This window comes from Pongo abelii, chromosome 1 (assembly GCF_028885655.2).
Source record: "Pongo abelii isolate AG06213 chromosome 1, NHGRI_mPonAbe1-v2.0_pri, whole genome shotgun sequence".
NCBI classification, from domain to species: Eukaryota; Metazoa; Chordata; class Mammalia; order Primates; family Hominidae; genus Pongo; species Pongo abelii.
The window spans coordinates 12,841,124-12,862,207 of NC_071985.2; the positions used below are offsets into that span (position 1 = coordinate 12,841,124).

Sequence of the window (21,084 nt, forward strand, 5' to 3'; positions counted from 1 at the left end):
CCCCCCACCCCCCACCCCTGCAATCATCATTTAATGAGATCTGAGACCACTATTAGTAAAATCTAGCCTAAAACACCCCTTGGCACCTTGTCAATTTGGTTCTCAGAAAAGGAGGTGGATGCTAGGGTAGGAGTGGAGTGGGATGGGGCAGTAGGAGGGTTTCTCCCTTTGTTTCCCCTTCTGTTTTTTCAAACAATAGGTATGGGGATAGGGAAGAATATCTAGACAATGTATTTATTTTCTGCATCCAATTGATAAAATGTTTACCAATCCCCACTTAAAAAAAAAAAAAAGGTAGATCTTTCTTTAAAGTTTCCAAGAAACGCCCCCAAACCCAGCCATCACAATGCCAACTTAGTTGTTGGGTGTAGTCTTCTGACCACCTGCAGACACACTGTCTCCTTTTGACTGCTGAAGCCACAATTTAAGGATGGAACATTCAAACTCGGCCCCTGCCCAAGCTCAAGAAATGAAATAGGAAACGCGTTTATCTAAAGGGTTATATCAGGTTCTACGTAACTCTCTTCAGTGTTTCCAACCTCAACAAAACCAAGTAAAGCCCCAGTGTACTCTGAGGGATAGATCATTCATTCGTGTGTTCAAGAAACACCCACGGAGGTCACCGTCTAGGTTATAGGAGAGCGGAGAGAGAACTCCAGGAAAGCGAGGCCTGGGACGGATTTTAGATTCACGTGAGAGAATAGAGAAAAATCTCCACTCCGACCTCGGGTACCGACACACAATATTTTAAAATAAAGACAGAACTAGAGGCCATTCTAATCACAGATGGGATCCCACAGGTGGGATCGCCTCTCGATTCTGCGGATACTATCTGATGAAATAGCTCCGAGGGTCAATGTTTAGACAAACAAAACCATTCCATCAAAGTGCAATGGGAGAGAGGAAGAGGAGTAATGAGAAGGCATGTGAGCGGGGAGAAAGAAAGAGCCCGGGAGGGGAAAACGAAATCCACCCCCTTGCGCCCATTTCTGCCAGAGGTTTGCAGGACGTGTCTCAACCTGGCATCCCGAGTCCAGAACAAAAGCCACGGGGGCTGCGGCATGGGCAGGGGGAAGGCGCGCGGTGGGTGACGCGGGGCAGGGGCCCTGGCGAGCGCGGGAGGGGCGGTCAGCAGCCGCTCGCGGGGCTGGACTGGGAGCCCTGTGCGACTCCGGGTCCGGCGCCTGGGTCGGGGGTGATTCCCGGGCGTCCCTCGGGGGTCGCCAAGGCCCGGCCTCGATAGCCCTGCGGCTGCTGCGAGCCCCTCCCGAGCTCCCGCCCCGTGGTGCCCACTCCAGGTGCGGGCGGGCGCTGTGTCCCTTTACCTGCGCGCAGAGGGTCGTCCGGTGAAGCCATGGGGGCGGGTTAGGGGCAAACGAGCGTCCGAGCGGGGCTGGCAGGCCTCCGGGGCGCGGGAGGACCGTGGGACCACGGGGATGAAAAGTCCTACGGTTCCGACGCGCCTGCAGCAAACCGTGGCTCTGCGCGCCCCTGCCCTCCTCCGCCTTCCCCTCCCTTCTTCTTCTCCTCCTTCGCTTCTTCCACGAGCTCACTTCCTGCTTTGGCAATTAGCAAAGCCCCTTCGCTGCGCGTCCCTCGGTACCTCCCTCCGGAGGCGCGGGGCGGGAGCCGGGGTGCCGCGACCCGGGGCTGGGACGCAAGGCGGGGCCCCGAGTGTCCCGGGCGTCCCCAGCGCCCGGAGCGCGCGTCCTGCCCGGTGCCCACGTCCCCCTGGGCGGGTCCTAGCGGGGGGCTGACACGACTGCCGCCCGGCACAGACTGCGAGCGAAGGACTGGCCTTAAGAAACGGCTGCAGTCGCGGGTCGCTTTCCTGGCTCCCTAATCACGCCCTCAGCTGAGACACCAGAACTCCCCTAACACAGGCCTGGGCTGAGATGCCCGCCGGCGATCTGATATTTAGACAATTTCCTGATCTTTAAGCAGACTCTGCCGCTGCATGATGGCACACGCTGGTACTTTCTATTTTGATTTTTCTTTGGCCTTAGTTACCACATGACCTCCAGGGTGAGTGCCGCAGAAAAGGAGTGAACAGAAGTCGCCCGATACACACTCACAGCTTCTCTAGAAAAAACAGCTTCGGGTTCTCTCAGAAAGGATGGCTTCAAATATTTAAAATAGTACGTTTAAGTGGGGTTTTATACCCATTACTTAAGTGAGAACACATTGGAATTGGTTATGAAGAATATATTTAAGATTGCTACATTTTAACTAAAGCTATCATCCATCATAAGTCTATTATAGGAAGGCGACAGGCATTTTAAATTAAATAGGAATCTTTGAAGAGCTCTAAATAATCTTTCTCTGCCTTCACACATAAGAACAGAAAGAGAAAAGTCGGGTCGAAAAAGATAATAATAGTATTTAGTGTATAATATATCCAAGAATTATCATAAATAAGCAACCTCTGACTAAAAACTCAGCTCTGAGAAATCCAGGAAGACAGCAAATGCCTACATACCCTCTTGGTGACCAGGAGCTTTAGTGCCTCTCCCCATCTGCTTAGTCGTCCTGAGGCCCATGGCGATGTTGAGCTTGGCTTCTTAATTCTCTGGAGTTTGCCATGGAAGAAGCAACAGATTGGGAGAAGATGTTCACTGGTTGTCTAGCCAGAGTCAAACCTTCTAGATGAAAGCTCTCTGGGGAATTTGTAGGTGGGAGGATAAACTTCCTCTTGGTCTGCCTTCGGATAGGAAGGGAAATTTTTTTTAAGGGTATTTTATCTTAGAATCAATTTGGAGGTTTTGTTTGTGGTTCCTTCTGTACTTCTCATGAAGATGGAATTATTCTGACGTTGGCCGTCAGGAAACACTAGTTGAGTGAGCTTGTTCGCAGCCCAACCTCAAGCATTGCTCTAAAGCTGGTTTGCTTTTTGAAACTCTGAAATGTAATTCATCTTTTTATCATTCCCATTCTGCATTATATCAAATAGAAGATGGTGGTATATTTTAACAGTTTTTTTTAAGGAAGATTGACTAGTTATGTAGTTATTATTCTCTTTCATTTTCATTTCCTCGTGCCTCCTTTCCTATGAATTGCAACGATCACCATCATTACCTTGATTTTTCCCATGTGCTTTGCGAACTATAAAGTATGACGCAAATGGATGCTATTGTTGTTTTGCACTTTACAAAAAAAAGTAATTTAAAAATGATTCTCTTTCACCAGAGTTCCCATACAATCAATTTGCTGTCACAATGTCCTTCGACTTTTATTTCTTTTGCTGTCCAAGAGTGTTTTAAACCACTGTTGAAAATAGACATTTTTGGGCTGGGTGCAGTGGCTCACACCTGTAATCCCAGCACTTTGGGAGGCCAAGGCAGGCGGATTATTTGAGGTCAGGAGTTCGAGGCCAGTCTGGCCAATGTGATGAAACCCTGCCGCTACTAAAAATACAAAAAACTTAGCTGGATTGGTGGCACATGCCTGTAGTCCCAGCCACCCAGGAAGCTGAGGCAAAAGAATCACTTGAACCCGGGAGGTGGAGGTTGCAGTGAGCTGAGATTGCACCACAGCACTCCAGCCTGGGCGACAGAGTGAGACTCTGTCTCAAAAAAAAAAAAAAAAAAAGAAAGAAAGAAAGAAAAGAAAATGGACATTTTTAACATTTCCTGATAATACCCAAACACTCAATCTCAGAGTCATGTGAAAAATTTCATATTTCCATAACTTCACCTCCAATTTTCCTTTTCCAATAAATGGAGATAGTGCATTTGGTAATCATGGAGTCAAATATGCTGGATTTTGCTGATGGACCTGTCACTGTAAGGTTGTGTTACATTAAGTAAAAAACCAAAACTGAGTCTGCAAGTGTCTGCAGGATTGTGAGAATTCACTGAAATAATGTTTATGTGAAAATACTGCCTGGGCACGGTGGCTCACACATGCAATTTCAGCACTTTCGGAGGCCAAGGTGGCAGGATTGCTTGAGGCGAGGAGTTCAAGACCAGCCTATGCAACATTTTGAGACTCAGTCTCTACAAAATAATTTAAAAATTAGCTGGATCCCAGCACTTTGGGAGGCCGAGGTGGGTGGATCGCTTGAACTCAGAAGTTCGAGACCAAACTGCCCAACATGGTGAAACCCCGTCTCTACTTAAAATACAAAAATTAGCTGGGCGTGGTGGCAGGCACTTGTAATCCCAGCTACTTGGGAGGCTAAGGCAGGAGAATCACTTGAATCCAGGAGGTGGAGGTGCAGAGAGCCGAGATCGTGCCACTGCACTCCAGCCTGGGTGACAGAGCGAGACTCCATCTCAAAATAAATAAATAAATAAATACAAATACAAATACAAATACAAAAATTAGCCAGGTGTGGTGGCAGGCACCCAACTACTTGGGAGGCTGAGGCAAGAGAATCACTTAAACCTGGGAGGCAGAGCTGTAGTGAGCTGAGATTGTGCCACTGCACTCCAGCCTGGATGATGGAGCAAGACTCTGACTCAAAAAAAAAAAAAAAAAAAAAAAAAATTAGCTGAGCATGGTGGTACATGCCTGTAGTCCCTGCTACTCTTGGAGGGTGAAGCACGAGGGTCACTTGAGCCAAAGAGTTACAGACCTCAGGGAGCTATGATCACACCACACCACTGGGTGACAGAATGAGACCCTGTCTCCAGGCAAGCAAACAAACAAACCTAAACTAAGGCCTGTCATATAGTAGGTACAAATAAACCAGCTACTTTCCTACCTTCATTCTTTCCTTGGAATTTAGTTTATTGAGAGAAGCTCCTATTGCCTTAGTTATAAGAAGTCAACCAATATTTATTACAGTGTTTGTACACAGCATGGAGCAATGGATTGATTGGTTGCATTCATCAATGCAATTTAAAAAATCTCACCCCCTCCCCATGAACGAAACAAAATTCCAAGCCCTGGGGAAATCCAAATGAGAAGTCCCTGACTGTTAGGAGTTTGTGGTCAAAAGAGATTTGCAAATACTGTTTTGCTATAGAACTGGAGAAATGAAAGTTTAGACCAGGAAAGATGTGTGTGTGGAAGGAGGCACTGAAGACGTATGGAAGCAAAATGGCTTGGATATGACCGCCTCGGATTGACAGGGAAAGTTTCAGGCAAATTCCGAGGCTTTAACTCATGGGTACAAGGCTGCAGCCGTAAGTGTGGAAAGAACTGTTGGTCTCATGTCTTTTCACAAACAGATGACAATGATCAGAAATGTGCTGTTTTAAACGGGGGAAACAACAACTCAAAATATATTTTGTTTGATTCATCATAGAATACATCGTTTTTGTTTATTTTATGCCATTTGAGGTAAGCGTTACAGTGAAATTTCTGCAATCTAAGATAAAAAGTTACATTATTGAACCACATGCGTCTTATTTCAAAGGATATGTACATTGCATACAGATAAAACCCAGCAAATTGGGCTGCTCAAGTGGGCCTGATCTATAGAAAAGTGGCTAGAACCACGATGGGAAAATACGAATTTAGGAACGTAAGAGACCCTATGCCTCAGAATGGGCCAGTTCCTACAGTTGAATTTGCTTGATATACCCTTACTGAATCATATGTGATAGAAGATGCCCCAGCAAGAGTTACTAAGTTTCCGTGTCTCTACATTTTTGGAACAGACAGTTGTTAAATTTTGCCCAGAGTGCTTTAAGGCAGTTGTACTAACTTTTGGTAATAGTGTCCAAGTTTTCTTCTTGAGAATCACTGTTCCCATCCTCAATCCAAGCAATTAGGTGGTGGCGACATCACCCCTGACTCCTGAGTCCAGGGGCTGGAATATGACTCAATTACAGCCTTTCAGGGCATTGCTACAGTGAGCCACTGAGTGGAGGAGATGCATGGGATCTTTACAGGGACAGGGGGACCAGTCTTAAAATAATTAGCCCAAGCTGGGCGTGGTGGCGGGCGCCTGTAGTCTCAGCTACTTAGGAGGCTGAGGTGGGAGAATCTCTTAAACCCAGGAGGGGGAGGTTGCAGTGAGTTGAGATCACACCATTGCACTCCAGCCTGGTGACAGAGTGAGACTCCATCTCAAATAATAATAATAATAATAATAACTAATCCAAGAGCATACAGGTGGTATGTGGTAGAAGGAAGGAGCAGGAGTGAAACATTTAGGAGGCTCTAGACTACTGACCTCCTTGAATGCCAGACAAAAGCATTTGAAACTAGTTTTTAGACAACAGGAAGCCAGGAAGCTAGTTTTTGAAAAGTGGCATGAGAAAATTGGTGTTTTGGAAGATTAATCCAGCAGCTGTGTGTAGGATGGAACAGAGCTAGGAGAGAATGCAGGGAGAGACCCTTTAATCCTTTTGATACACTGTAATTTATTAGAGTTGAATTTACATCCTTATCCAAATGCAGGAGAAACTCATATCAGAATTTTTTTTCCATAAGTTATTGCGGTGCAGGTGGTATTTGGTTAATGAGTAAGTTCTTTTTTTTTGAGACGGAATCTCGCTCTGTCCCCCAGGCTGGAGTGCAGTGGCTGGATCTCAGCTCACCGCAAGCTCTGCCTACCAGGTTCACGCCATTCTCCTGCCTCAGCCTCCTGTAGCTGGGATTACAGGCGCCCGCCACCATGCTCGGCTGATTTTTTGTATTTTTAGTAGAGATGGGGTTTCACCGTGTTAGCCAGGATGGTCTCGATCTCCTGACCTCGTGATCCGCCCGCCTCGGCCTCCCAAAGTGCTGGGATTACAGGCGTGAGCCACCACGCCTGGCCATGAGTAAGTTCTTTAGTGGTGGTTTGTGAGATTTTGGTGCACCCATCACCTGAGGAGAATACACTGCACCATATTGGTAGTCTTTTATCCCTTGCCCCCTCCCACTCTTCCCTCCAAGTCCCCAAAGTTCACTGTATCATTCTTATGCCTTTGCATGCTCATAGCTTAGCTCCTACACATCTGTGAGAACACATGATGTTTGGTTTTCCATTCCTATCAGAAAATTTTAAATCTTCTTTTGCTACCTTCTTGTTTTTGAGACAGGGTCTTGCTCTGTCTCCGAGGCTGGAGTGCAAAGTGTAGTGGCATGATCACAGCTCACTGCAGCGTCGTCATCCTGAGGTTCAAGCAATCCCTCCACCTCAGCCTCTTGAGTGTCTGGGACTACAGATGTGCCCCACCACACCTGGCCAATTTTTTTATTTTTATTTTTTGTAGAGACAGGAGTCTCACTACATTACCTAGGCAGGTCTCGAACTCCTAGGCTCAGGGGATCCACCTGCCTTGTCCTCTAAAGTACTGAGATTACATGTGTGGGCCACCATGCCTAGTCTTGTTACCTTCTTAAGCATTCATTATTATACAGGAGTCAATTGCCTTGTAGATTTTGCATACATACATAAAATTATCTGGAAAGTTATATTCCAAAATGTCAACAGAGGGACAAAAGCTTAAGTAAAATATTACCTTTGTGCTGATTTGATTTCTGTTTGTCAGAGGCACAGTATTCCAGTGCGTGTATTTAAGCAGGAATAATTCTTAAGTTCCTCTCTTCACTTATGCAATACCCTTCCTCACACAGGAGATTAAATCTCTCTTGTCTACTTGCAGTTTACTTTGAATTGTTTACTCACTAGAAGCATGAGCAATGTTTGGTTTCCCACAAAGAGAATGGCAAAGTGTGGGTGATTCTTAGTATGGTGTATTGCTAAACACACTTAGAATGCCCTGGGTGGGGAGTGGTAGGTGCAGAGCAGAGAGGAGAAATGGGATAGGGTGAAAAAGTGTGGCTGTGCAGAGGGCACTTTTATTCTACATATCCTCCTGCAGCCTCGGGATCCTCACTCACCACCTTGCAGGTGTTCCTGGTGCCTTGATCATGGGTGCTCCCACACCCAGCACCATTTCCAGCTGCTTTTTTAGTGAATGCCTTCATACATAGCAATTTATTTCTTGCTTCAGATTTTGAGATAAAATCTGTTCCAAAAGATGAACTTCATATATTAAAACCTGAAACCCAAGTAATGAAATTCAGCTAGAGAAGTTTTTTTGAGGGATGTTTGCTTTGGTTATTGCTGTTGCAAGAAAAGGACAAATGGAAAAACAATCTAGTGTTATCAGTGACCGTAGCTAGTGTTCAGTTTCCTGTGCTTTCTACCCCCAGAATGGAGAACACAGGCTCAGACTGGTAACTCAGGAATCTACAAAAGGATCAATCACTTTAAAAATTCATTTAACAAATTGTCATTTAGAACTTATTCTGAGCTAAGACAAGAAGGTGGACTTGGATCCAAGTGAGTCACCTGAGAAACTGTTAGAACTAATAAGTGAATATAGCTTGGTGGGGAGTTATCAAACACCAAGAGCTTTCTTATATGACAATACCCAACTGGGTGCGGGGGGAAGGTCCCATTTAAACCAACAAGTAAAACTATAAAGTAACTAGAAATAAATTCAATAAAACTGTGTGAGAAATTATTGCAAATACTACAAAGCTTTAGTGAAAAACATTTAAAAATCTGACTAAATAGCAAGCTATACCATGTTAATGGATAAAATGTCTCAATATTGTAAAGACAGTCATGATTCCTTAATTAATCTACAGATTCAATGCTAACTCAACCAAATTAACAAGATTTTCTTGGAACATAAAACTGATTGCAAAATTCATATGGGAGAGTAAATTCAAGATCACTTTGAGAAAGAATAACAAGGATTTGTCTTACAATATAACAAGATATGATAAAACAACAGTAGTTAAAACACTGAATATTGGTACAAGAAAAGTGAAAAAAAGATTAATGGAACAGAACAAAAATTTAAGACACAGACTCATGTATGTGTTTGGAATATGATAAATGATAGACACATTTAAATGGTCAAAAGACAGTTCAAATGGTGTTGGGAGGATACACACACACACACACACACACACACACACAATGCAATTTATATTTCTGTCTCACCCTATACACAAAAGTAAGCTTTGGATAGATTAAAGATCTAATTGTAAAACATTAACTTTCAAATTATTAAGAGAGAATACAAGAGAATCTCTTAACAATTTGGTAAAAGGAAGAGCTTTCTTTTTTTTTTGAGATGGAGTTTTGCTCTTGTCGCCCAAGCTGGAGTGCAATGGCACAATCTCAGCTCACTGAAACCTCCGTCTCCTGGGCTCAAGTAATTCTCCTGCCTCAGCCTCCCAAGTAGCTGGGATTACAGGCACCTGTCACCACACCCAGCTAATTTTTGTATTTTTAGTAGGGACGGGGTTTCAGCATGTTGGCCAGGCTGGTCTTGAACCCTTGACCTCAGATGATCTGCCCACCTCGGCCTCCCAAAGTGCTGGGATTACAGGTGTGCACCACCATGCCCACCCTGGAAGAGCAATTTTTTTTTTTTTTTTTTTTTTGAGACGGAGTCTCACTCTGTCGCCCAGGCTGTGCAGTGGTGCAATCTCGGCTCGTTGCAAGCTCCACCTCCCGGCTTCATGCCATTCTCCTGCCTCAGCCTCCCGAGTAGCTGGGACTACAGGCACCCACCACCACGCCTGGCTAATTTTTTTGTATTCTTGGTAGAGACGGGGTTTCACCATGTTCGCCAGGAGGGTCTCGATCTCCTGACCTTGTGATCTGCCTGCCTTGGCCTCCCAAAGTGCTGGGATTACAGGCGTGAGCCACTGCGCCCGGCCAGGAAGAGCTTTCTTAGGGGGAAAAAAAAAAAAAAAATCAAAAGGTATAGAAGAAAAATCTGATAAACGCAACCAGATACAAATTTAAATTCTCTGCAGCAAGACAAGAGAAGTTCTAAAGCAGGGAATAGACTTGGATAAATTAATTTATATTAATTATTAATCTTTGCTATATAACAAAGGTGAATATCCAATTTTTAAAGCATTTTTTCAAGTAAGTTAAAATATAATAAAAATAATTCAATATAAGTGTAAACAAAGACTAAACAGAAAATTTCTAGAAGAAATAAAAATAGGCAATAAAATTATTGTCTGAAAATGGGCCATGAGCTTTGGAAGGTCCAGGAATTGCTTGAGGCCAGGAGTTTGAGATTAGACCAGCCTTCGCAGCATAGTGAGACACTGTCTCTACAAAAAAATAATAATAATACTACTTAGCCACATGCAGTGGCACAGACCTGTAATCTAGCTACTCAGGAGGCTGAGGTGGGAGGATCACTTGAGTCCAGGAGTTTGAGACCAGCCTAGGCAATACACAAGATCCTGTCTCTACAAAAAAATTTAAAAATTAGCCAAGTATGGTGGCCTGCACCTGTAGTCAGGCTAATTGGGAGGCTGAGGTGGGAGGATCCTTTGAGCTCAAGAGTTTGAGACTGCAGTGACCTATGATTGCACTACTGCACTCCAGAGCAAGACTCCATCTTTTAAAAACAAAAAATTGAAAAAGGTACTTAACCCACTAAAAATAAGATAAATGCAAATTAAAATACGAATGAGTTAACTGATCGGCAAATTTTTAAAGCTTGTTCATATCAAATATTGGCAAGATTGCAGAGACATAGACCCTCATACATTGTAGGAATATAAATTGATATGATTACACTGTAGAGGAATTTGACTGATGTATTTTCCCTAAGCAAACTCTTACATGTGGGTACAAGGAGACATGCATAAGAACACTGGTTGCAGCATTGTTTGTAATAACAAAGATTGGAAATAACCTAAGCATTCATCAATGGGGTATGGGTAAATATGATGCAACACATTCATGTAATAGAATATTTTACAGAAGTTACACGATATAAACTCAAAAATATTATTTTATTTTATTTTACTTGAGACAAGGTGTTACTCTGTCACCCAGGCTAGAGTGCAGTGGCACAATCAAAGATCACTGCAGCCTCGACCTACCGGGGCTCAAGCGATCCTCCCACCTCGGCCTCCTGAGTAGCTGGGACCACAAACATGTGCCACTGCCTGGCTAGTTCTTAAACTTTTTGTAGAGATACGGTATCACTACGTTGCCCAGGCTGGTCTCCAGCTTTTGACCCCAAATTACCCTCCCACCTCAGCTCCCAAAGTGCTGGGATTACAGGTATGAGCCACTATTCTCAGCCAAAACATTTTTAAATGACCAAATAAGTTGCAGATTAATATCAGAGGTAGAAAGAAAATCCAGTCTGTATATTTTCTATAACTACATGTAATTCTTTTGTAAATGGATACATGTCAACTTTGTCTTGCAACCAAGATAGAGTAACAGGAACAAGATTTTCCCTTCTGCCTGAAACAATACAGCAAAAAACCCAGAAAAAATGTATAAAACAACAGGTATTAAGACACAGCACACCAGATGAAGAAGGATGGTGCTCTCTGGGAGCTGGAATACAAACAAGCGGATTCCTATGATTGCACACAGCTTACTGCCTTGATAGATTTTTTTTTTTTTTTTTTTTTTTTTTTTTTGAGACGGAGTTTTGCCCAGGCTGGAGTGCAGTGGTGTAATTTTGGCTCACTGCAACCTCCACCTCCTAGGTTCAAGTGATTCTCCCGCCTCAGCCTCTCGAGTAGCTGGGACTACAGGCATGCACCACCATGCCTGGTTAATTTTTATATTTTTAGTGGAGACATGGTTTCTCTATGTTGGCCAGGCTGGTCTCGAACTCCTGACCTCAGGTGATATGTCCATCTTGGCCTCCTAAAGTGCTGAAATTACAGGTGTGAGCCACTGCGCCTGGCCTTCCTTGAGAGATTTCTAAGTTGCAGTGCAGAGAAAGGACACTCAGACAGAGACTGCTGGACTCCCTGGTTTGAGGAGCTAGAACTGAGAGTCTGAGGAAATCAAAACATCTAGAAGTCTCAGGACAGAATACTGTAGGGTAAAGACTTCCCAGAGAGATCCTAAGAGATCTATAGAATGTCCCCCTTGAGGACCCAGCAGAACACTTATTGATCAGCGCATGCATCCTGGAAATTATCCAAGGCTGGGGAAAGAACCATGCGGGAACTTTAGAGGGAACCGTGCCTGGTGCTCACTCAGGGCTAGTAATAGTGTCTGTTCCTGCCAACCAGACTGGAAAACAACCTTATAATTCATGAGCATTTGGTAGAGTACACAAAAGGGTCTTGCCTGAATAGTGGAGCATAATTAGTCCTAGACTGAGCACACCCTGCCCCAGTTCCACCTAACAAACCTTAAAAGTGAGACCTGGAAGTTTCAAATTCTTTCCAACCAACTTAACTGCACCCAGGACAAAGCTCAGGAAGAGTTATAGGAATACAAAAATATCTGGTATCCAATGAAGTGAATTCATAACATCTGGAATACAATGATTACCAGACTTGCAGGAAGCAGAAAAACATAGCTTACAATAAGGAGAAAAATTGGTCAATTGAAACAGACCCAGAATGGACACAGATGATACAGTTAGTAAGAAGGACATTAAAACTTTTATTGTAACTGTATTCCATAGGTTCAACAAGCTAAGTAGAGACACACAAAACATAAAAATGTCCAAACTACAACTTTTAGAAATTAAAACTATAATACCTGAGAGTAAAGATACTCTGGATGGAATTAATGGCAGATAAGATATTGCAGAAGAAAATATTAGTGACTTGGAGACATAGAAATTGAAGGGAAAAAGTAATTTTAGAAAATGAAAAGGACTATGAGTAACTTCAAATCTCTTAATATACATGTAATTGGAATCCCAGAAATGTAAAGAGGAAGGACAAAAATGTTTGAAGAAATAATGGCCAAAAATTTTTTTAATTTGAGGAAAACCTTAAACTCACAGACCAAAAACTCAATGAACACCAAGCACAAGACATATGAAAAAAAAATCACCAAAACCCAACATAATCACATTGCTCAAAGCCATGGATAAGATAAAATTTTAACAGACTAAGCCAGGTATGGTGGCATGTGCCTGTAGTCCCAGTTACTCTGGAGGCTGTGACAGTAGGATGGCTTGAGCCCAAGAGTTTGAGGCCAGCCTGAGCAACATAAGATCCCATCCAACTCTGAAAAAAAAAAAAAATTAAAGCAACCACAGGAAGAAAAAAAAAAAGACATATTACAGAGGCATAAAAACAAGGATGACAGCAGATTTTTCATCAGAAACCATGTAAGGCAGGAGGCAGTAGAGCTATTTTTTTAAAGAATTGACAGAAAAATATGTCTGGGATTACAGGCATGAGCCACCATGCCCAGCTTAAAAAATATATTTTAAATCAAAATAGTAACAATGTATTTGGGGCTTATGATATATGTAGAGATAAAACTAGTGACAACAATTGTTCAAAAGCCTAGAAGGGAGATATGGAAGCTAAGGATTTTTATGCATGAATTGTTGTAATATCACTTAAAAATACACTCTGACATGTTAAAGATGTATATGATAAATGCTTAAGTAAACACTAAATAGCACAAGTATATATGTAACAAACCTGCACATTGTGCACATGTACCCTAGAACTTAAAGTATAATAATAATAAAAAAGTAAATACAAATAAAAAATAAAATAAAATAAAAATAAAAATGAATGGTGTATCTTTAGAATGGAATACTACTTACCAATAAAAGGAACAAACTATTGATACACATAACAACACAAATGAATCTCAAAATAGGCCAGAAAAAAACAAAAGCATGAGTATTGTATGACTCCACTGATAATAAATCTATTGCAACACAAACTAATTTATAATAACAGAAAGCTGATTAATGGGTGCCCAGGATTGAGGGTGGGGAGGGAAGGATGGATTACAAAGGCAGATGAGTAAACTTTGGGGGCTAATGGACATGTTCATTCTTTTGCCCATGATGATAGTTTCACGGGCCTATATGTATGTCAAAACTGATCAAGTTGTGCACTTGACATACGTGCAGTTGATTCTATGGCAATTATACCCCAATAAAGCTACTTTAAATAAATAGCCAGGCACTGATGGCACAAGCCTGTGGTCCCAGATACTGGGGAGGCTGAGTCGAGAAGATCACTTGAGGCCAGGAGTTCAAGGCTGCAGTGCACTGTGATGGCACCTGTGAATAGCCACTGCATTCAGCCTGGGCAACATAGCTAAACCCCATTTCTACAACAAACAAACAGATACATGCCAAGCTCATAACAATAGCTAATAATGGCTATTTCTGGGCAATTAGGGAAGAACTAGGGTTGGGAGAAAGTAATGCTTAAAGGGGACTTTAGCTTTGTCTGTAATGTTTTCATTTAAAATAAATAACTTATTTATGTATTTTTATGTAATTAAAAAATTTTAATAGCAAATTTAGAAATGATTTTTTACAAAGGCACCTGCTTAGCAAAATAAGTCTTGACCTTCCCTGTCCCCCAACAAACCATGTTTCATGCAGTAATCTGTTCCAAATATTTAGTCACCTAAAAAATTTCCCTTCAGTCTTCTCATTTTCCAGACTATGAATTGTTCAAATAAAAACAAAAGCAATATTAATTTACACTTGCTTCCTTTAAAAAAAAAGAAAGTAAAATGGATTTTTCCTCCATTTTACAGAGTTGTGGTTAGCATATGTGAAGTGACTTCAGACTTTTTCCTATCTCAACTTACACCTTTAGCACTTTATTCCTTTGTGTCACACTATTTTAATCCTTTTCAAGATGCAAATAGTCTTATGCTATTATCGATAATTTTTATCCAATCAGGTTTTCTCTAGGAAGGAAGGAAATCATGAAAGCAACAAGGAAATGGAAGTACACTGAGAGGCGGGTAGGGGCACCAAAGGCAAACAGCAGTTCAGAGGACCTGCACATCAGCAACCTCAAACCAGCACTGCTGTTGTGTTATTAATAGCTGTAACACAGCAATTTTAGGGGCAGAAACGCCTACTTCTTAAAATAAGCAAGTTATACCTGGCACCTTTAGCACAGAGATAAATTTAGTTCAATTGTATTTGGAATATAATTTATCATAGGTTAACAAATTAATTTACGTTTCTCTTGTGATCATTAAGAATTTGCATTTAATTTTTAATTTTTAATCTTACTTATTGTTTTTTTGAGATGGAGTCTCACTCTGTCACCCAGGCTGGAGTGCAGTGGCACCATCTGGGCTCACTGCAGCCTCCACCCCCTGGGGTTCAAGCGATTCTCCTGCCTCAGCCTCCCAAGTAGCTGGGATTACAGGTGCCCGCCATCACATCTGGGTAATTTTTGTATTTTTAGTAGAGATGGTGTTTTGCCATGTTGGCCAGGCTGGTCTCGAACTCCTGACCTCAGGTGATCTGCCACCTCGGCCTCCCAAAGTGCTGGGATTACAAGCGTGAGCCACTGCACCCGGCCCTGACCCTGAATTTTAGAACTGCCTATCACCAGTATTTCAATAGAAGCTTTCTCAGTTTCAAGGGTATCTGTTTTGTAGAGAAGGCAGGGATTGTGACTTTAGTTGTTTATTTATTTATTTATTTATTTTTGAGATGGAGTCTCGCTCTGGCACCCAGGCTGGAGTGCAGTGGCATGATCTGGGCTCACTGCAACCTCCACCTCCCAGGTTCAAGCGATTCTGCTGCCTCAGTCTCCCAAGTAGTGGGATTACAGACATGCGCCAGCACACCCAGCTGATTTTTGTATTTTTAGTAGAGACTGGGTTTCACCATGTTGGCCAGGCTGGTCTTGAACTCCTGACCTCAGATGATCCTCCCAACTTGGCCTCTCAAAGTGCTGGGATTACAGGTGTGAGCCACCGCGCCCGACTGACTTTAGTTGTTTAAATGGGCAACTTCCAATAATGCTGAGTTTTCCTCAGATTTTTTTACTTCAATCAGTCAAAGACTTGTAGCTCTGGAAAGAATAATTTTTATCCCTCTCTCCTCATCCCCTCTCCGCATCTAGTGATCTAATCAATTACAAAACACTGTAGTCTTTTTTAAAAAATAGAGTTTGAGATTGAGGATTATGAATCTAAATTTTGAATATAAAAAGAAAATAATCCAAAAAAAGAAGAATTTTAAGTACACAAGATGATCATTTTAGCTGAAGTATAAATACTTCAGAGATAAATAAGGAAAAAGTGTATCTAAAACTTCAGTAGGTGGTTGAAGTTGTAGAGTGGTTGAATCATGCTACATTAATGAAGATTGCAAAATATACCAATTCAACAATAAAATAGTTATTTTGCTCTCAAATACTTAAAACTTTATAATGGCCAGCACGCAGGGAGCTTGGAAGTCATCACTCTGTCCTAACAAGTACAAAGCTCCACACACTGAAAAATCTAACACTCTTCTTACATTTGTCAGAGAGGTAAGGTCATAGGGCAAATTCCTGCCCCCAGAATTGGAGACACAGACAGGTGGATATAGAGACCCACAACTGATGGGAGTAGAAACCTCCCTGGGAAGCAGCTCTGGGGTAGGAAAACCTGAACTGTAACTGAAGAATTGCTGAGTTGCTAGCAATTCTTTGAGCAATAAAAACTTCAGGCTCCCTCACCACACTTTTGTATTCACCTTAGAAGTTCCCCCAGGTTCACACAGTGACTCCTGGAGAAAAATCCCCTTGTGCTTGCAGAAGAGGGAGGGGAAAGAACCATTTTGAAATATACCAGAGCATTCTATTCTTCTTAACAAGGCCTGATCTTAGAAGAAACTATTTTATGAGAGATTAACTGGCCTGGAGGAAGAAAAATACCCAACTCCAACCCACTCTAACCATCAGATCCCACCTAAAGGAGGGTGGGTGGGACTGAGAAACACTTGTGAAGTTCACAATTCAGAGTCATAGGCTGACAAAAAGACTCAGATGTAATCATAGGACTAGGGAAAGCTTCTCTCCCCTGACACCTTAACAGCACATTGCTGAAGACCTATGAATCTCAGTTCCTTTTACCCAGTATATCATGTCCAGCAGATTAAGAAAAAATTATAAGACATACTAAAAGGCAAAAAGTTACAGGTTTTTTTTTGTTTTTTGTTTTTTATTTTTTTTAATGGAGTCTCACTCTGTCACTTAGGCTGGAGTGCAATGGTGCGATCTTGGCTCATTGCAACCTCTGTCTCCCGGGTTCAAGTGATTCTCCTGCCTCAGTCTCCCGAGTAGCTAGGACTACAGGCATGCGCCACCACGCCCAGCTAATTTTTCTATTTTTAGTAGAGACGGGATTTCACCATGTTGGCCAGGATGGTCTCGATTTCTTGACCTCATGATCTGCCCACCTCGGCCTCCCAAAGTGCTGGGATTACAGGCGTGAGCCACCACGCTCAGCCAAAAAAATACAGTTTGAGGAGACCGGGCAAGCATCAGAATCAGACTCATATATATATGGCAGGAATGTTGGAATTATGAGACTGGGAATTTAAAATAACTATTATTAATTTGTTAAGGGCTGGGCTGGGCGTGGTGGCTCATGCCTGTAATCCCAGCACTTTGCAAGGCCAAGATGGGCAAATAGCTTGAGGTCAGGAGTTTGAGACCAGCCTGGCCAACATGGCAAAAATCCATCTCTACTAAAAATAGAAAAATTAGCTGGGTGTGGTGGCGTGCCCCTGTAATCCCAACTACTCGGGAGGCTGAGGCAGGAGAATGGCACAAACCCAGGAGGTGGAGGTTACAGTGAACCGAGATCATGCCACTGTACTCCAGCCTGGGTAACACAGCAAGACTCTGTCTCAAAATAAATGAATAAATAAACAAAATATATAACATATATATATATGTGTTAAGGGCTGTAATGGATAGAGTAGGTGGCATGAAAGAACAAATGGGCAATGTAAACAGAAAGATGGAAATTCTAAGAATAATTCAAAAAAGAAATGCTAGAGATAAAAATACTGTAACAGAAATGAAGGAATGTCTTTCATGGACTCATTAGTAGACTGGACATGGCTGAGGAAAAAATCTCCTCTGAGCTTAAGGATATGTCAATAGAAACTTCCAAGATGGAAAAGCAAAGAGAAAAAAGATTGGAAAAAACTGGAATGAATATCTAAGAACTGTAAGACAACTACTAAAGGTTTAACATACACATAATGAGAATATCAGAAGGAAAAGAGAGGAAGGAACAGAAAAATTATTAGAATAATGACTGTGTATTTCCCCCCATATTAATAATGTCAGACACCAAACCACATATCCAGGAAGCTCAGAATATGCAAAGCAGGATAAATGCCAAAAAATTACATGTAGGCATATCATGTTCAAACTATAGGAAATCAAATTTAAAGAAAAAAATTTGAAAGAAGACAGAGAGAAAAAAACACCTTATTTACAGAGGACCAAAAGTAAGAATGACACCCAACTTGTCTTCAGAAATCATGTAAGCAAGATGAAAGTGAAGTGAAACTTTTTAAAGTGTTGTTGAGAGAGAAAAAAAGGCACCAATCTGAAATTCTATATCCTGCAAAATTATCCTGCACAAATGAAGGAGAGATAAAAAGCTTCTCAGATAAAAAAAAATTGAGAGAATTTCTTGCCAGTAGTCATGCTTGAAAGAAATGTTAAAAGAAGTTCTTTAAAGGAAAAGAAAATGACATAGGTCAGAAACTCAGATTACGTAAAGAAAGGAAGATCTTTCGAAAAAAGTGAAAGTAGGCCGGGCATGGTGGCTCACTCCTGTAATCCCAGCACTTTGGGAGGCCAAGGCAGGTGGATCACCTTTGGTCAGGAGTTCAAGACCAGCCTGACCAACATGGTGAAACCCCGTCTCTACTAAAAATACAAAAATTAGCAGGGCGTGGTGGTGCATGCCTGTAATCCCAGCTACTTGGGAGGCTGAGGCAGGAGAATCGCTCGAACCTCACAGGCAGAGGTTGCAGTGAGCCAAGATCACACCATTGCACTCCAGCCTGGGTAAGAGTGAGACTCTGTCTCAAAAAAAAAAAAAAAAAAAGGAGAAAGTAAAATAAAAACATTCGTTTTTTTCTTTCTTTCTTTCTTTTTAGAGACAGGGGCTCAATCTGTTACTTAGGCTGGAATGCAGTGGCACAGTCATATCTCACTGTAGCCCTGACCTCCTGGACTCAAAAAATCCTACTGCCTCAGCCTCCCAAGTAGCTGGGACTACAGGCACGCAACACCAATCTTGGCTAATTTTTAAATTTTTTGTAGAAACAGGGTCTTGCAATGTTGCCCAGGCTGGTTGTTTTTCTTTTGTCTTTTTTTTTTTTTTTTTGAGACCAAGTCTCACTCTGTCGCCCAGGCTGGAGTGCAGTGGCATGATCTCAGCAAATTTCAACCTCCACCTCCCGGGTTCAAGCGATTCTCCTGCCTCAGCCTCCCAAGTAGCTGGAATTACAGGCAGATGCCACCACACCTGGCTAATATTTGTATTTTTAGTAGAGATGGGGTTTCACCATGCTGGCCAGGCTGGTCTCAAATTCCTAACCTCAGCACCCACCTTGGCCTCCCAAAGTGCTGGGATTACAGGCGTGAGCCACCGCGCCTGGCCTGGTTATTTTTCTTATTGTTAATTTAACTAACAATAACAGTTTGTTCAAAATAATAACACCACAATGTACTCAATTATGTATGCTTATATACATATATATTTATGTATGCTTATGTATCCGTGAAATGAATTACAATAATGATATAAGAAATAGGAGGGAAGAATTAGGATTATTTTGTTATTATAGGTACCTGCACTGCCTGTGTAATGGTATAATGCTACTTGAAAGTGGATTTGTATTAGCTGTAAATGTATATTGCAAACTGCAGGACAACAACTAAAGAAAAAGTAGGTTTTAAAAAAGTAGTATAACTGATATACTAAGAAAGGAGAGAAAATGGAATTATATGAAATACTTCATTAAAATCACAAAAAGCAGAAAAACTGTAGAAGACAAAAATAGGAACAAAGAATAAAGGCAATGAATAGAAAACAGTAACAAATATGGTAGATACCAATTATATCAATAATCACTCTAAACATCAATAATCACTCTAAACATCAATGATCTAAATACACCAATTAAAAGAGATTGTCAGAGTGGATCAAAAAAAGACCCAACTAGATGTTGTTCACATGAGACCCACTTTAAATATAAAGGCATATATACATTAAATGTAAAAATTAGAGAGATACATACCGTGATAACACTAATCAAAAGAAAGTGAAAATAGCTATATTAATATTGAAAGAGCAGACTTCAGAGCAAGGAAGGTTATCAGAGCTAAAGAGGGGGCATTACATAATAATAAAGGGTCAATTATTCAAGAAGACATAACAATCCTTAATGTGTATGCACCTAACAACAAAGCATCAAAATGCACAAGGCAAAAACAGACAGAAGTGCAAGGAGAACTAAATGAATCTACTATTATGGTTGGAAATAGCTTGAGCCCAGGAGTTTGAGACCAGCCTGGGCAACATGGCAAGACTTTGTCTCTACTAAAAATAAAAAAATTAGCCAGGCATGGTGATGCATACCTGTAATTACTTGGGAGGCTGAGGTGGGGAAGATCGCTTGAGCCCAGGAGGTTCATGTCACTGCACTCCAGCCTGGGAAACAGAGCAAGACCCTGTCTCAGAGAAGGAGGGAAGGAAGGAAGGAAGGAAGGAAGGAAGGAAGGGAGGAAGGGAGGGAGGGAGGGAACAGATCTAGCAGGCAGAAAATGAGTAGGAACAGAACATAGTGGAATTCAATAGCACCATCAATCAACTTGATATTATTGATGTCTATTGACTACTTCATCTAACAACTATAGAACACACACTCTTTCCAAGCTCACATGAACATTCACCAAGATAGACAACAGACTTGGTCATAAACATACCACAACAAATTTAAAAGAATAGAAATTACACAGTATCTGCTCTTAGACCACAGTGGTATTAAACTAGAAATCAATAATAAAAAGATATCTGGAAAATCTCAAAATATTGTACTTGTAGATCAAACAACATACTTCCAAATAACACATGGATCAAGGAAGAAATCAAAAGATAAATTTTAAAAATACTTTGAACTAAATGAAAATGAAAGTACAACTTATCAAAATTTGTGGGATTCAGCAAAAGCAGTACTTAGAGGGAAATTTATAGTTTGAATGTATATATTAGAAAATAAGTAAGATTTTAAATCAATAGCTATGCTTCCACCTTAGGAAAACAGAAAAAGGAGAACAAATTAAATCCAAAGAAAGGAGACGAAAAGAAAGAATAAAAATTAGAGCCCAAGACAATAATATTGGAAACAGAAAATC

At 41.5% G+C, this 21,084-nt stretch overlaps 1 protein-coding gene across 4 annotated transcripts in view; it reads right to left on the bottom strand.

The window, feature by feature from the left end:
- EDARADD (EDAR associated via death domain) overlaps positions 1-21,084 on the bottom strand; it is a 134,282-nt gene that overhangs the window by 87,812 nt on the left and 25,386 nt on the right. Inside the window, exon 1 of one of the 4 annotated variants that reach the window (XM_003775402.5) lies at positions 2,480-2,773. The exons of 2 other annotated variants lie outside the window; for them this stretch is intronic. In XM_003775402.5, coding sequence (XP_003775450.2) covers positions 2,480-2,540 — 61 coding nt within the window. In that variant the 5' untranslated portion in view covers positions 2,541-2,773. Of the gene's footprint in view, positions 1-1,325; positions 1,618-2,479; positions 2,774-21,084 lie in introns of those variants that run through there. One more of the 4 variants, XM_003775401.4, reaches the window with a different exon arrangement.